The sequence below is a fragment of the Poeciliopsis prolifica genome, unplaced genomic scaffold (genome assembly GCF_027474105.1).
Source record: "Poeciliopsis prolifica strain line A6 unplaced genomic scaffold, Auburn_PproV2 SCAFFOLD009, whole genome shotgun sequence".
In the NCBI taxonomy this organism is placed as follows: domain Eukaryota; kingdom Metazoa; phylum Chordata; class Actinopteri; order Cyprinodontiformes; family Poeciliidae; genus Poeciliopsis; species Poeciliopsis prolifica.
This window is the reverse complement of record NW_026562384.1, coordinates 10,296,332-10,312,880: the sequence shown is the minus strand read 5'-3', so window position 1 is coordinate 10,312,880 and position 16,549 is coordinate 10,296,332. Positions and strand designations below refer to the sequence as shown.

At 39.7% G+C, this 16,549-nt stretch overlaps 2 protein-coding genes across 2 annotated transcripts; both read right to left on the bottom strand.

The window, feature by feature from the left end:
* Nucleotides 1–321: 321 nt before the first annotated feature.
* tcirg1b (T cell immune regulator 1, ATPase H+ transporting V0 subunit a3b) lies at nucleotides 322–8,768 on the bottom strand. The gene is made up of 21 exons (XM_055034080.1): nucleotides 8,607–8,768; nucleotides 7,569–7,687; nucleotides 7,195–7,273; nucleotides 6,187–6,335; nucleotides 5,990–6,085; nucleotides 5,820–5,881; nucleotides 5,490–5,616; nucleotides 5,308–5,390; nucleotides 5,111–5,204; nucleotides 4,720–4,932; nucleotides 4,464–4,614; nucleotides 4,219–4,358; nucleotides 3,538–3,695; nucleotides 3,353–3,443; nucleotides 3,146–3,264; nucleotides 2,805–3,018; nucleotides 1,808–1,921; nucleotides 1,635–1,721; nucleotides 1,427–1,547; nucleotides 1,134–1,305; nucleotides 322–991 (listed from the first exon to the last, which is right to left on the bottom strand). The coding sequence occupies exons 2-21, from the start codon at nucleotides 7,683–7,685 to the stop codon at nucleotides 898–900; spliced, it is 2,481 nt and encodes an 826-aa protein (XP_054890055.1). The 5' UTR covers nucleotides 7,686–7,687; nucleotides 8,607–8,768; the 3' UTR covers nucleotides 322–897.
* A 1,148-nt stretch (nucleotides 8,769–9,916) lies between these two features.
* On the bottom strand, nucleotides 9,917–15,744 carry prpf19 (pre-mRNA processing factor 19). The gene is made up of 16 exons (XM_055034733.1): nucleotides 15,572–15,744; nucleotides 15,247–15,396; nucleotides 14,653–14,729; nucleotides 14,245–14,386; nucleotides 14,025–14,098; nucleotides 13,863–13,925; nucleotides 13,740–13,781; nucleotides 13,554–13,628; nucleotides 13,383–13,458; nucleotides 13,162–13,271; nucleotides 12,907–13,062; nucleotides 12,760–12,829; nucleotides 12,511–12,684; nucleotides 11,945–12,027; nucleotides 10,695–10,800; nucleotides 9,917–10,606 (listed from the first exon to the last, which is right to left on the bottom strand). The coding sequence occupies exons 1-16, from the start codon at nucleotides 15,588–15,590 to the stop codon at nucleotides 10,509–10,511; spliced, it is 1,515 nt and encodes a 504-aa protein (XP_054890708.1). The 5' UTR covers nucleotides 15,591–15,744; the 3' UTR covers nucleotides 9,917–10,508.
* Between the last annotated feature and the right edge of the window lie 805 nt (nucleotides 15,745–16,549).

The following is a 16,549-nucleotide window of genomic DNA, read 5'->3' as shown; positions in this document are numbered from 1 at the left end:
TTTATATACCTGAGTAAAAAAAAAAGTGAAATTTAAAGCATTTTAGAAATAACAGGAAAGAAAACAAGAATAATTTAACCTCTAACTTTGTCATCAACTTCATTGAAAGCTTTAAGAAATAGCTTTAAATGTTTACAGAGTATTTAATTTAGGAACAAGATGATTTTCAATGCCGACTTATTTGTTTTAATGGTCACAGTAACCAGACTTGCGGACTTCCCGCATTTTTGATCACTTTATAAAACCAACATTTTACAACAGAAAGAGTGAATTAGCAGCAAGTCTAGTCGCTTGAAAAAAGAAAGTAATCAGAAAACAAACTTTTATTTAATTTTCAGTTTATTCAAATGTATACAGTTAAATGGCAAAAACAAACCAAAAAAAAGACAACATGTCAACTGAATGGTTTTGTAGTGGCGTGACAACAGCAGCGGTGATCTAAACATAACGCCTACATAAACAACTCCAATAAGGCACTAAACATGTTGGGACATGATCATGAGGGAAAAGAGTTTTTGGTTTATGAATATCATTCAGACTGAAACATTCATCAAGTCATCAGTGTCAGATTCCCTTAAACAGCAAAACAGACTCATTTGCAGATGTGCTTTCCCTTTTCTTTTCATAATTCATGTTTGTAATCAATTTAATTTGAGAGTATTGTGTAACACTGTTTAAAATATTACAAAGGGGATCCGAAAGAATATTTTCATACAACAATGTCATAATCAAGTGGACACATTTTGTTTTTCTATTGATGTAAAAATAACAGTCAGCATTATTCATCATGATTATTGTGCAAATTAATTTAACCATTTCATGGCATACAGGCAAAAGAATACCATTAAGATTCACTTATATTTCTGTTAATTGAACTGATTTGTACTTTTTGGCCCATCATATAGCAGCTGAAGCGTGGATAAGAGAGTTGAAAGAGAATGGGCTGAGTTTATAGCCCGTCCCGCTGTAGAACTTATTCTGAAACTCCACCCTGCAAAAGAGACGATGTAAGGATTAAAAAGAACAAAGCCGCGCAACACATGGCTCTGATTTTACTGTTAAATCATCACCAGAACTATCTGTGAAAAATAAATTCAGTGAAACATTTTTCTCTTCCTTCCACACGTCCTTACCAGTGCAGACGAAGCGCGTGCAGGAAAGCCGAGAGCCCCTCCATGACCAGGAGGATGGAGACGGTCAACACGGCGAAGGCGGCGAAAATCACAAAAAGCAGAGCAGATCCGACGTAGCCCTCCCACTTCAGCGCCAGACGCATGACCATGACCCACAGCACCTCGGACAGCTCTGTGGAGACAACAGCAGTGACTCACAGTCACAGAGCCACGACTGCTTGGAAAAAACAGATGAATACCAGACTGGGCAGGTTTGACTCCAAAGAGGAAGTCGTGTGTGTGTTAGTACTAACGTGCATGAGCCAAGCTAAGGGCCCAGAGCCGTAGGTAGGAGGCCGTGTTGGAGATGCAGCCCAAGCAGTACTCGATGGTGTGGATGGCCTGATGCATGAACACATCTGCAGCATCAAACTCCTGCAGGAGACGCGGTTCGGATCGTCAAATTAGAAGCATGAGTGCAGCAAAGAAAATTCAATCTGCTTCATAAATTCAATCAGTTACCTCCTCGTCAGCCGGGCCGCCCTCCACCTCCCCCTGCCGAGTGTTGACCGAGCCTTCGTCATCCACCAGCGGCTGTCGTTCCTCGTCCTGATATCACAAAGAGTCCAAATCTAGCAAACCGTCCACTTCACAGTCTAAAGATAGATAAAGCTGGCTGAACCCTTAAGACTTACGATGCGTCGCCGCCGTTTGGATTTGAATGCGACATATTCACACAGGGGTTTCCCCAGCAGGAGGACAGGGACTGAACACAGGGCCAGCACCACCAGGACCTTCTGAACTATAAGCTGCACAGGGAGAACAAAAACATGTTCAACAACACAGCAGCCAATGCAAGAAATCTACTCATATTAGTTTATACAAATACCTTGGGAAAGTAGTAAACATGTTTTGTCTCATAAACTGAGCAACAACTGCAGCACTGTTTGCTATTATGGATGAGTACATAATTGGATTCATGTGCTTGTAATAAACTTGGAATCTGATCTCGGACAGTGATCTGATTAAGAGCATGACGTTTACAGAAAAAAAACCAAAAAAAAAACTAAAAAAAAAAAAAAAAAAAAAAAAACAAGCATATAGTTAAAAAAAAAAAAAACCATTTTGTACATTTCCAGCAAAATGATCCAAATTTTCAAATAATTTCATTGCATTACAACCTCAAACAAAACAAAGAAATGCACAAAGTGGAACGACAATGATAAACATCCAAGACATTCTATGAAAATGTCCAATTAAATGTGGTAAAGACACAGCCTAGATGCTACATACATCCATCTGGCTACATCATTCCTCCTGGTCCTACAGCATATTGACTCCAGGCAGCAGAACATGAATCCACAGAATTTAGTGGTAGAAAAATGTTGAAAAACATATATTATTTTGCTTCATTTTCAAAATGATGTACCTTGTTGTGTTATTCTATCACATAAAGCCTCAACACATTGTAGTTTGTGGTTGTAAAGTGATCTAAATAGTTTTTGGAAAGCAAAACTCCGCATGTATATTTAAAAAAAAAACATATGCAATATTTTCACCTTGAAGATCATAAGCAGAACCTTTATATTAAACAGGGAAACAAATAAATTCAGCATCTTCCGGAGTGCTGAGTAAATGAGCACACTGGCCTCCATTACATACAGTATGTGGCTGTTGTGTTGGAGCACACACCTGACCCGTGTACAGCTGGGGGTTCTCTGGGTTGTCTGTGAACAGGAACATGTCTATGAAGTGGATCAGTATGCTGGGAGCGATTCTGGACTTAGCAGGCGTGTAGACGATCCACTTAAAGACCACCATGAAGACAAGGTACCCGAAGAGGCACAGCATAAAGAACAGCTCTGGGATCAGCACAAAGAAGATGCTGCTGATTTTGCCAAAGTGCCTGAAGAGAAACAGCGAGACGGAAGTGAAAATTAACTCTGCAGGAAACAGAAACCGGGGCAGACAGATATGAGAGGAGGAGACAGGTTTTTTCTTTTTAGAACAGAGAAATAATCCAGATCACTGACCAGTAGTTAAAGAACGACAAGCAGACTCCAAATGTCATGTGAATGATGCCGATGATGACAGACATCTTCATCTTGTACGAGTTTAGGAAGGTTAGCTTGTTATTAGCCAGACCCCAGACCTGACAACAATAACAAAAAGGCAAAATAAGACTGGCTTCAATTCGGTATTTAATTAAAAAGGAATGATTAAGGATCTGACGGCTGTACAGGGTCGATCCCAAAGGGATATGGGCTGGTGAAAACCCCGGTCACGTTAGGATCCATGGACAAGAACTGGTTCCCCTCCAGCACCGACGAGCTGAAGCAGATAACATGAATGTAAGGAATACGGTGGGTTAGTGATAAAACAAAGAAAAACTGGGTGGTTCAACAATTTTATGACTTGTCCTCACTTCCAGATGTTGTTGTCAAACATTGGGCCGACGTGCCACCCCGAGTTGAAAGTTTTCATGCCTCGGCTGAAACATTCGTTGTAAATGGCTCCTGTGTAGATGGAGAAGAGGCCCATCAGCAGAATCAGATAACGTCCTCCAAACATCATCCTCCATATCTGGAAACAGAAACACGTTTCGCTTACAGCCAAAACCTGGGAATGCCCCACTCCAAATGTCTTAAACTTAATTAAAACCACTTTCAGAAGAGCAATGTTTCATTGGATGTATGCGTCACTTGACTAATCTCCATTTTATTAGGAAATACGAATAAAACACAGACAGGATATAAGCTCTAACTGGAGGTGAATTCAGAAAAAAACTTTTCTTTGAAATATTGAATTCAATAACTATAGCTTAGCAATGATTTTTAATTTATTGTTCTAGTTTCCATGAAAAGTTAAACAACTAAATCATTTAATCTGATTTTTAGATAAAATCTAAAACTGTTTAAGAACCTATTAAAGCAGAAATAGACTTGGTTAATTCACATTCATATCTTGTTTTCCAACTATGACTCTACGAACATCAAGTAAAAAAATGTAATTTCTGAATTAAAAGTTGAATTATGCTCTAAAGGCATACGTTTAGATGCATCTAAACGTATGCTATAGGCGAGCTAATCTAAAGAATGAAGTGTACCTCATTGTTGTTGTTTTTGAGTTTGGGGTCTTTCTCCTCCAGGACCATCCAGAGGGCAGCCAAAGACATGAGTAATCCATGACCCACATCCCCAAACATCACAGCGAACAGGAAGGGGAACGTGATTATGGTGTACACCGCTGCAGAGGCACAGGGAGGGGAAAAAAAGAAAACCATTGAACAAACTGGTTGCTTTTGATCTAATTTAACAGTCATTTATTTGATGGATAAAATGACAGACAGACCTGGATTGACCTCCCGGTAACTGGCCACACCGTAAGCGTCAACAATGTTCTGGAAACCAGCTGTGAAGGAGTTGAGGGGGAACAGAGTGGGAGGAGGGGTGGAGCAGGGCAGGCGGTTGTAGAAGGAGTCCACGCCGCTGCCACTCTTCCTCTGAAGAAGGAAGAAGAACCAGAACATCAGTTTTTTTTTTCTTTTTACTAAATCTAACTTCCAGCAGCGCTGCATGTCTCTAATTTGCTGCTGCGTCCATCTCACCCCTCCTTCTCTGAGGGCGCTCTGCAGCTCCGGCAGCTTGGCGGTGGGACACCAGGCCTCGGCGATCAGGCACTTATCAGTCACAGAGGGGCTGCAGAGGTTCAGCACCAGCTGGATGGCCTTGCACTTCTGGACCCGGACCTTCCACTGAGGCAGGAGAGCCACGGCTCGCTGCAGCAGCTGCTGCAGAAAGGCTTCGGTCTGAGACAGCACCTGAAAACGCGACGAGGAAGTGAAAACAGGGAGTTTAGCAACATGCTGCCCAGAGAAGACATAAAAAAAGGAACATTACCGCACAGTGTAAACACATTTGGCACTTTCGGGGTTTTCAAAAAGAGGAAATGCTGGTATTGATGCTGCAACAAAAAAAAAAGAAAAAAAAAGCACTCACTGATTTGATGTCTTCAATCCGACCTTGAAGGCCCTCCAAAATTTCTTCTCTCTCTGTTGTGCTCTCTGGATATGCAAATGTCTGCGTGTGGAAGCTGCTCGATGTAAAAAAATAAAAAATTCAGCCTGATCCGAAATGAGAGAATACTTTAACTAGAAAGTAAATAAATAATCCGATAGATGCACAGGTTTCCTCACCAATCACAAATCTTCTTCACTTTCTGTCCGATCTGATCTCCCCAAAACGAGATCAGGAAAACGGTCCACTGCACCATTTCCCCCTGAAGACCGAGAGGCAGAAAAAAAAGGTCCAGTGGGAAAACAGAAACATGTTACGTTTAAATGAAACTAAATCAGAGCTCCTGTCCCCAAGCTCTTACCGTGTCTGGGTGCTCAAGTCGGTCATCCATTTCTCTAAAATCCACGATGATGTAACCGCGACATGCCCGCCACAGCAACCGTTCAAACGAGGGGACCTTCCAAGGATGGACCACTCCTGCAACAAAGCTGAGGCACAGAGGAAGATGGGATTCAAAAAAAAAATCTAAATCTTCGAGGAAAAACTAGAGGAACCCATCAAGGTTTTCTTACTTGACGTTAATATCCAAAGCAGAAGAAAATATCAATGATCAGATAAAATAAGTGGAAAAATTGGTCGATTGATCTGTGCATCGCTAAAAGAAGAAGAAGAAGAAAAAGCAGAGATCTACCTAAGGCGGATATCTTGGCGGTGATCAAACAGGCCGTGGCTTTCCAAAACAGGTGGTGGTCCCTGTCAACGAAAGGTGGAAATTGTTTTTTTTTTTTTTTTTTTTACCTTTTGCTCCATCATTTTAAAGAAGCTCTAATAGCAATGTCTAGATATCAGGTGTGGAAAGACCTGCGTGGCTGTGAGCGAGTGCGTTTGCGTCAGGACTCCTTTGTACTGGGAGAGCTGCGTGAGCTGAGCCCGGAGGCTGTCTCTGTTCCTGGACACCTGGAGGCAAACAAACGGGACATGCCCCACCAAAACGTTACATCACAACGCCGCTACAGAAGCTCGTCAGCACGAACTCGCAGTGGTGTTTTTGTTTTCACCTCTCTGAGCTCTCTCGCCAGCCTCTCACTTTCCTCCTCGATGGTGATGAGTTCACGCGGCTGAGGGGCCGAAGGCACCGGAATCGGAGGGGGCAAGGGGCGCTGCAGGGGCGGTTTCAGGGAGCGATTGATCTCCTGCTCCAGAAAGGCTGAGGGACAATGCCAAAACACAAAATGATGCAAATAGACTAAAAATATACAACTCCCAAAACATCACGCTACATCTTTTCAGGATTCATAGCTGAGGGCTGAGACAGCCACTGAGAAGCATTGGTCTTGTGGTAGGTGAACTATTTCTGCCTTTGCATGGCCAATATCCAACTGATGTCGGATCATTATCCTGCTGAACGGCCCTGTGATCAGTTTTTTTGTAATTCACTACTCGAGCCCTTTTTATTTAAAAAGTCAGCATGCTTCAAAGATTTCTTGATTTCTTGCACATGCCTGAGCCTTTGGAAGAGAACCAGATCCTGACATTTTGTTACAGAAAAGCAAAGCTCAGTTTTAATCTGACCAAAGAACACATTTCCAGTTAAAAGTCCCAGTAGATTTTTACTTCCTCTCCACTGTGAGTGGTGGCAAGACAGACTTCGGTCCTCACCAGCGATCTCGCAGTTCCAGTTGTTTTTAAGGTATTGATTATTACTCTCACTGTTTGTATGTGTATCTATAGGTCAGGCAGGTTATTATGTCTTACCTATTCAGTCTTTTGAAGAATGGTTGAGAGAGGAATCACAATATATATTTCACTACAGAAAGTCAGAAATGAATAACTCAACTTCTGACAATGCTTAAATTGCAATTATTTAATACTAACCGGGGTTTCAAAAATGATTACTTATTTTCTAACATGGCACTTTTTCCCCCTCACTCAGTGATTGTCCTCAGGTTATTTTTCTTTGAGATTATGTTCCCGTTGTACTATACGAATCTATTTTAAGGCTTCTGACGCATCTCTATCACGGTGTGCCTGTATAACGTAGACGGGGGAAATGAGTCGATCCTTACAAAAAGTCTTCTCGAGCTCTTCACATCGCCTGACCTCGCTGACAAACTTCCTCTGGAAGGCATTCACGTTAGGATTCAACTGGAAAGATAGAAAAAAAAAGAGGAAGACGGCAAGAGGGGTTATTTGTATTCACCTTGTCACAAAGAAGGAAATAAAATGTCGGTGTGTCTAGCAAACCATTCAACTTAGAGTAACTGAAAGGAAGGCAATTCTTTTAACAGTGATATTACTCAATTGTTTTAATAGAAGACAATATAATGAAAATAAAGACAAAATCAATCAGCAACTTGCAGATAAGAAAACATTTTTTTTTTAACTCAGATCCTATATCACGTCGACGCAAAAGTACAAATGATCACTGTATTTGACTTACATCTCTAAACTCCACCAATCCCAGCTCTCCCAGTTCGCTCACACAGTTATAAGCCGAGCCGGACTGGAGGAAAAGCTGCACCAGGCACACCTCCTCACTTCGAAACAGGGACCCCATAACTGCAAACAAGAGAGAAAACCAGTAGCACCTCCACTTTCAAATCGCAACACGAAACAAAATACTGTTGTTTGGGCAAAGAAATATGAACACTTTTTGTTTACTTTCTGTCCTTTATTTAGCACAGGACAGAAAGGCATTGATTTGTCAAAAAGAAAGTCCAAAAAGAGGATATGACTTTGGCTGGTGCACTAAAAGATCAACTGACAAAGCAGCAATTTATGGGTGGAAGCTTACAAAAGGGAAGTAGCAGGTTCTGCTGTGGAGATCATCAGGTGGAATTTCCAGTTTTGCAAATGTATGTCAATAACATGATGAGTGTAATTCCACTATTTATTTATTCTCCAAAAATGAAAAAATAAAATAAAAAAATCATGTACTTGATGAATATATATATATATATAGAGTATATTATTCTATTCAACTGGATTGAGATGTTTGAGAGACATATGTATTTTTTACCAAGAGATATTTGGTCTCTTTAATTATACTTTCTATGTATTTTTGAAGGGTCTGGTTTTGTTCTGCTCGACTAACAGAAATCACCTGACAGAAATCGATTTCAACAACTCAGTGTGATGAATAACAAATGCATTAAGGGTGAAAAAAAAGTTTATTATTCTTAATAGAAACTTTTTTCTGGGGACAAAGATCTTGTTGATAGGTTGATTTTTTTCCCCCTCCACATTTTCTTTCACAAATGACAGTTTTGAGTTTCGTTTTCACCAAATTCAGTTCCAGAGAAACAAAGCAATGAAACAACAGCTTCAAATGAATAAACTTACCGCATTTTTATCGTCCTGAGAAAACGGGAATACAAATCTACAGTATGTTGGTTTTCAAAGCGACAGTAACAGCAGTGAAGGTGGGGAAAGTAGCTCCAGGTTAGCGGTAAACAAAGCTAAATCAGAGCTGCCTCACCTGTCTTCCTCCTGGACACCTCTGTGTCTCCCGAGGACACTCTCTGCGGCCGTCCTGGACGGTACCGATGGACAAACCTGGACAAAGTGGAGACGTGTTTCTAGGTTCCGAGGTGAGTTATGTTCTCTCGGCTCCCATTTCCCGTTCATGAGAGTCACGTTACCCCAGTTCTCACGTGATCCAGGACTTTCCAGAGCTTCCCTGGTTTCACCACTAGGGGGCGACGTTTTGTGCCGCAGTGATGTAATATTCTTCATCCTGCACTTTTATGTAGGATATAATTTTTAGTCATTGAAGGGAAATACGTTATTTTAATTAATTTTATATTGACATGCACAGGCACTGAAAACACACTTAAGATCAAATTGTTTTAGACCAATAACATGTTAAATACATGGATATGGGCTCTAACACCTGCTTAAAACGTGTTATTTTCAAAAGCTCGATTAATGGAATATGTTTTTAAAAAAAGGGAAGATGATACCCCTTTTTGCAAGCATAATACATAAGTTTATTCCAGACAATGAAAAAAAACACAATTTTAGCAACATACAAGTAATTCCTCTCGTTTAATTAACCAAAAAGACATGTTCATCAAACTCGTGGTCACTTTTATTTTTCATGTAATGAGCTTTTTTGTTCCCCTTTCATCTCATCTATACTTATTTTCAACACCACACGGAATGTGTAGATATTTAGCACTGCAAGAACAATTCATATTACAGTTTTGTGGGTGGGAGGGGCTTGGTTTGCAATTAATAACAGGCTGGTTTGAATGACCCATGTTGACCCCTCAGGTCATCCTATCTAATCTCAGTGATCTTAGGACCAGAACTAAACAGCAGGAGGCCATCTTTCTCTTTCTCACCTCTGGAAATAACTTAAACATGATATGTGCAAAACTTTCTAGCTCCTTGCAAAAATTAAGACTGAAAATATTAGTAAAAAAGCAGATATTGCTGCTTAAATTCAGAAAGTTTTTTTTTTAATTATTTTAAATTCATTGAAGTTCTTTGAATGCAATTGTTTTTCTTGTAACGCACTTTTAACATGTACCGTACATATAAACTTATTTGTACAGATTTAAAGGCATGAACAGTTTCTCCCCTTTTCTAGATTTTTTGTTTTGTCTTTTTGTGTTTCAGATCAGCAAGACAAAAATATCAGAATCATTTCAAAATGTATTTTCAAACAATTTAACAGGAGATAAAAAAAAACCTACCCAAACCAGCTTGTCTGAATTTAAAAAAGTACACTTACAAGTAATAAAGTCACCGATTCATGTACATCAAATTAAAATGTAGACAACATAACTTGAAAAAGATATTTTATTTTAGCATCAAAGGCAGAGATGTATCAGGTACAACAGTAGGGAATGGAAAATGTACAACTGAAAAAAATGTTAAAAATGGAACAAAAAAATAATGACAAATCAAACAAGAGGGAAGGCTAAAAATAAATGAGTCTTCTACATCTGTTGGTATTGTTTTACTGTGAATCACTAGATTTAATTTGATCTTTCCCTACAGATACAGCGATGAAGCTGGTCTACATTTAAAAGCAAAGCTGATCATCACCAGATATAGTTGTTGAAAAAGCACATTGAACTGTTTCACAATCAAATTAAAACCTCCCTAAAAACAAAAATAAGAAATAAGAAAATCAATAAAACCAGCAGGCAAATAGGACAGAAATTTCTTGTTCGCCTCTGTTCTGAAAACCAACAAACAAGTTACGTTATACTCATCCTATTGTATTTCTATGTGCCTGCTTTCCTGGATATGAAGACAAACACAACATCAGAAGTATAGTTAACATTGACTTTTTTTTAAAATGACTGTGCTTGGAAATGTTACTCAGTTATAAGTCTCAACTGTTGTTCATCCTGAATTTATTTTCTTTCTACAAACTGTAAAATCTGAGACTTCTGTCCATTCCTGCAGACGTCAGGAACTTGGCATTTTCTCCGAAGGAAACTCCGGTCACCAAACCAGTATGGTCTGAAAGGCAAACAGAAAAATTAATGGCTATTTGAATAGATAGATTTACTGTTACAAACAACAGATGATTGGCATTTCGTCTCCTCACCTGTGAAGTTGAGCACTTCAGACCACTGCTTGCAGATGTAGACGCGGATGTCAGACCCGCCTACGGCCAGGTAGGTCCCGCTCTGATCAAAGACCAGAGACTTCACCTGAAAGAGAAACAAAAACTAATCAGTTTCAGAAACAGAAAACTACAAACAGTCGAGTGCGTCAGCGCCGAAATGCGTTTTCACTTGGTTACCGGCAGCCGGAGAGGACAGAGGTTTTCTAAGCATCTTTATTGTAAACACTGGGCTAAAGGCAGAGTGTGTGGAGCTTAAAATAAAAATGTGACTTAGTGGAAAAGAGCTGGATCATTTCAGAACTGGAAGCAGTCCACTCAGTCTCGCAACTGATTAAAATGCTTCCGCCAAAGAAACTTTAAAATGCCTCAGTACCCAATTTAGAGATTTCACTGACAGTACTATTTTTACATCGTGTACTTATGAAGTGTTGAAATATTTCACGGTTTTTACTGAATTAAGTAAACTAAAGAAGAAAAAAACTAAACAAGAAAAAAACCTCTAACAATAAATGTATTCATTAATAAACAGAGAAAAACACAAATAATGTTTAATTGCAGCTCCTTTTACTTTTAATATGCTCTACTCTCTCAACTTGCTTAGAATCAGGTTTAAACCATCTATCTCTCTTTCTGTGACAGTGCCTTGTAAAAGTATTCACACCCCTTGAGTTTCTCCTTGTTTGGTCACATTACATTGGAAAGAAGAATTTCCACTGCAGAACTGACTGTGTGTTCAGGGTGCCAAGAGAACCGCTGCTCCAGTTCCAAGCTTTTTACAGACGCCGACAGCTTCTCTTCTTGAACCAGCTTCCCTTTCTCTGCATCATCCCCACCACCATGTGGGGAATTGATTTATACAGTGTTAGTGACTTGTTGCAAACTAACAGCCTGGCTAATCTTTTCATAAAGCAGCTATATTTTAGTGGGACTAAAACATAGTCAGGTCTAACTTCTTACAAATGTTTGTAATTAGGTTAGTTTCAAGGTTATTGGTGAAAAATGGTAATACCCAACTTAAAGACTTCATTTCTAATATAGAAAACCCACACAGTTTTTCTTCCAAGTCACAATTATGAAAGATGGGTACTTTTGTAAGCAACCAAAATGTCCTATTTTGTGGGTGAGAAATGAATATTGCTCCAGACAAAGTCTAGAAATACTTCACTTCAAACATAGCAATTTCTTAACACTGACATGTTTAAGAAAAGAGAAATATTAGCCATTTTTACCTCATAGTTGTTGTCCAGAGATATAGTCTTAAAGTTCTTCAGTTTCCTCAGATCCCACAGTTTCACAGAGCTATCCTGGGCACCTGAATAAAATACAGAAAGAAAAAAAAGATCATTTTCAAATAAAAAGTGCAAAAATTCAGAGAGCGTTCAAAGACATATAGGTACTTTGTTACAATGTATGGGAGTAAACATTCACTGTGAAACTTGTTTTTTTCCTAAAAGAAATGTAGGTAATCTTTACATAAAAATGAATCACAAAGTACACACTCTGCAAGATTTTAGCCAAATACTTGATTGGGTGGATATGGCATAGTTATGTTACTTTAAATAAGATTTATCAAAAGCAGATACACTTACAGCTAGATTGTTTATATTTTGCATTTAATCTTTTTAAACTAATATCAAATGTCATGCAGACAACCTTCAAGTCTTCACTGCTTAGATGCTGCATCTAAGGCATTGTGTTGTGTTGAGTATGTCCTGATATCTAGAAACTTTCCAGTTCTAATACAGAGTCAACACAAATTTAAAAAAAAGAAGATCAATAAAGTGCTAAGCGGAACCTGTGGCCAGATAGTATCCGTTCTCAGAGAAAGCAATGGAGGTCACTGGTCCGGAGTGGCCCGGGAAGTTGGCCACGTTGGTGCGCTCCTTAAGATCCCAAATCTTGATCTGGGAGTCGGCCGTACCGGTGCCAAAAATGAGACCATCAGGGTGGAACTGGGCACAGGTGAGAGCTGTAGAACCAAGAGCAGAATAATCAGTGCCCACCTGGAGACTTGACACATACAACCATCCACATAGACGCTTACCACAGCCAGCACTCTCATCGGTTACTTTGGTGAGGACTCGACCAGTTTGGATGTCAGAAAAGGCCCAGTACTGAAACGTAAAAACACAACCAGGTCAATACGGTGAAGCAGTAGAACTTTGAGGTCTGTTCATGCATCAAAACCCACCTGATCCTCAGAGGAGCTGAGCAGGTAGTCTCCTGTAGCATGCAGAGACAGCCCGGTGACTCCGGCTTCGTGGGCTCGCACCACCTGAATGCAGTTGCCGCCGGTAACCGACCACACACGGATGGTGGCGTCAGGAGAGGCAGAGAAGACCACAGACTGGAGAGGAAAACAGGTTTGAATAAAATGCTCAGACATCTCTAAAGATCCAACTATTCTTTTAAATAAAAGTCATAAACTCATAAAGTTTAGAGTCACCTGGGATGGATGGTAAATGACAGAGGTGACCTTTTTGGCATGACCTTTCAGAGTTGCCACAATCTGCTCGTCGTTCTTGTCAAACACAACCACGTTCTTATCGGCGCCACCTGGGAACAAAACCGGTTTATGTCAGAGTCTTCAGAAAATTAAAAATGTGTCCTAAAATTACTGTTTAAATAATAAATCAAGCAAAACAACGACGGATGCTTTCAGCGTACCAGTCAGCACTTTGTTAGTGTCTGAGGGACACACATCCAGGGACAAGATACCAGGAACGCTGGCGCTGTGAAGGCCCTGCAGTAGAACCAGAAGGAGATTGTGGTTATCAAAGACACTAAATAATCCAGAGAAGGCGCCAAGTTTCATGACCAGACCAAATCCACACTTACAGCATGCGAGGCCACTTGGCGGTACTTGCTGAGGTCTTCAGCTCTGACCAGCTCTTCTGGGACCGTTTTTCCTCTCTAGTGAGACAGAAGGAAATAGAAAGATAAAGTATAGAGCTTACACAACATGGAGCGCTGACTGCACCTCCACTGGAGAAGAAAATGCTACAGAAGAAGAAGCAAAAATACCTTCTTTCTCTCTGTGGTGAGAATAGTAGCTTTGTCTTGAAGCTGTGAATGAAAATACGATTAAAACATTTTAAAAAATTAAAAACTGTAATGAAATCTGAACTGAAGTGAGAAAGATCTTACCTTCTGGATGATCTCTGGGGTCATTCCCACCTGCTCGCTGATCTCCATCGGCTCTCCACCACCCTAAAAATTGAAGGAATAATTCAACCCAATGATAAATAAATCATGGAGATGAGGGGGCTATTATTAAGACAATTTACAAGTAAACTCCAAGCTACTCACAGCAGCAGCTGGCTGGGAGGCCGGCACAGCCTGAGGAGCCACCAGTCCAGCTTGTGGTTTAAGCGTAGCAAGAGCTGTGAATTAGAAAAGAAAAATAGTTTCTAAGACAACCTTCATAAGCAAAACAAGAAGTTTATCACACTTATCAAACATATGTTGCACAAAATACAAAGCTGGTTAAAAACAACAACAACAACCCTGCTGCCATCTATAAGCAGACCTTCTCTTGCAGCAGTGACCTCCTTGTTGAGTCGAGCGATGACTCTGCAGGCTGCGTCGTGCTGATACAGGGCATGCGAGAGTTCCTGGCGAGTCGTCTGCAGCTGCTGCCGCAGAGTGAAGCTATGCAGCATCACAGCATCCTACAACAACACAAGGCAGGATTGAGTCAGTTTTTACGTTGGTACTGAAGATACTAGTTAGCATAGGCTGCTGATAAACAGGAAATGCTAACATGACTTTCAGAAATTACTGAAGTAACATGTACTGTTTACAAAGGGCATGGATTAAATTACTTGCATTTCCGGTTCCATTTAAAACTTTATAGATGCAAAATAATCATTGGTGATGAAAAGCAATATCTGAACCATACGTAAGTGTAAGTAGATTTTCTGACTGCAGCACTCACCCACTCATCTTGAAGTGACTTGAGAATGGCAGGGATGCTTGTAGCTGATGGAGCCTTTGGTCTGATTGGATGAGTCACTGAAACAAAAATAAATCAGTTTTCATTTGACATATTTGCTTATAAACAATTTTAGACATTTAACATCATTCAATCATCATTCGTTATGAGGTATTTGTTTCATTTGTATTTGTAAGGTGGCAATATAGCGCCAAGTTGATAATCTATGTGCTGTTCTCAAGAGAAAGATGAGACCAGAAACAACTTTGCACATTAACTCAAGTCCACCGCAATACCTCAGCACATCTCACTGATGCAAACGCAGCCTTAAGACAGTTCAGTAGGTTTCCATTTATTATAAATCATTGTAATACATTCCTACGTGTAATGAATCAACATATCAATTCGGTTGTTTCAATTTAACCATATAAAAAATATAAACTTTATGCGGTATTTTGATTCATCGTGGTACACGGATTGGATGAGTAGCATTGATTTGATTATATATTTTCATATAATTGAGAATTAATTCAGAGTTACATTTGTTATGAGAATGTAGGAACCCTCCGAACCCAAACTACGGCTCATGTTTTTCACCTTTGATGTCCACCAGCTGCTCCTCGGACAGCGGCTGTCCGTTCATCGGGTCCGTCCCATTCTCAGCGATGTACTTCTCGATTAGCCTCCGCTCGAACACATGATTGGACACCGGGGAGATGCACGGGTGCTCCGGTACCTCGTTGCAGACTGGGGGGGGGGAAAGTGCATTTACTCAAACTACAGCAAAAATACGGCATAAAACGCGTGTGAGAAAACTCTGAGGTGGAAGGCGGTCTGCATGGCGGCTAACGTTAGCCACATTAGCTGCTAGCGTAAGCTAACATACTGAATCCGTCTCACGAACGGGTCCGGGTTTACTTACTTGCACAAACCAGAGACATCTTCTCAACACAGCACTGATACTCTCCTTCTAGTGGTGAAATGTGCTTGCTGAGAACCTGATAGCTTTAATTCGGTAACGTATGCCTAAGTTATGTTTTGCTAAAATCGTAAGTGGCACGCTGTCCTTTCATTGCCGCTATAAAAGGAACTGATGTTAAGTCTTCTACACTGGTTTCCTCATACGTTAAAACTCCAACATCTGTTTCTGCACTGCCCTCTACTGTCAGATGAATGTAATTGTTTCGACACTTAGAGTGGAATCAACATAAACCAAAATATAACAGGAATTTATTTAACTCAGTTAAGATGTGACTATGACTGGAATTTATTTCACTCAATTAAAGTGTGAAATATTGTTCTATTTTAGATTCATAGCATACAGACTTACATATTTAGCATAAATATTTTAGCTAGCGTTAATGATTATAGAAAATCACTAAACTCGGTTTTTCAGAAAATTTAAACATATAGTAGATTGATAAAAAAAGGATTGCTTCACATAGATGTGTAAGCAGTATATGCACTCATCAATCTATGTGCAGTGGGAATAAAGTTGACCAAAAGCAGCACAAATCTCTGCTTCTTAATTTTTTTCTAAATTTTAAAAATTAAGTGCAAAATTTACTTCAGTCTGGGCTTTAAACTTTCACAAACTGAGCAACAATTCAGGGCTGTTTTCATTTGGCTGTCAGATGCTTTTGATGTTTCTGGACGTTAAGGTTTAAGGAGTGGTTTAACAGACAAGTCAAAAGTGCTTCCCAGGATTGTGTAGGCCACAACATTTTGTATTTTCATTAGTTGTAGATCTTATTCACCATAATGTGCAGAAATAAACACCAAAAATACATCACTTTCCATCATAGATTGCTAGTGAAATAAATTATAGCAATACATTTACCATTCCATGAAAGAATTTATTGAAATACACATGCACAAAAATAACTGAATATCTTTAGAT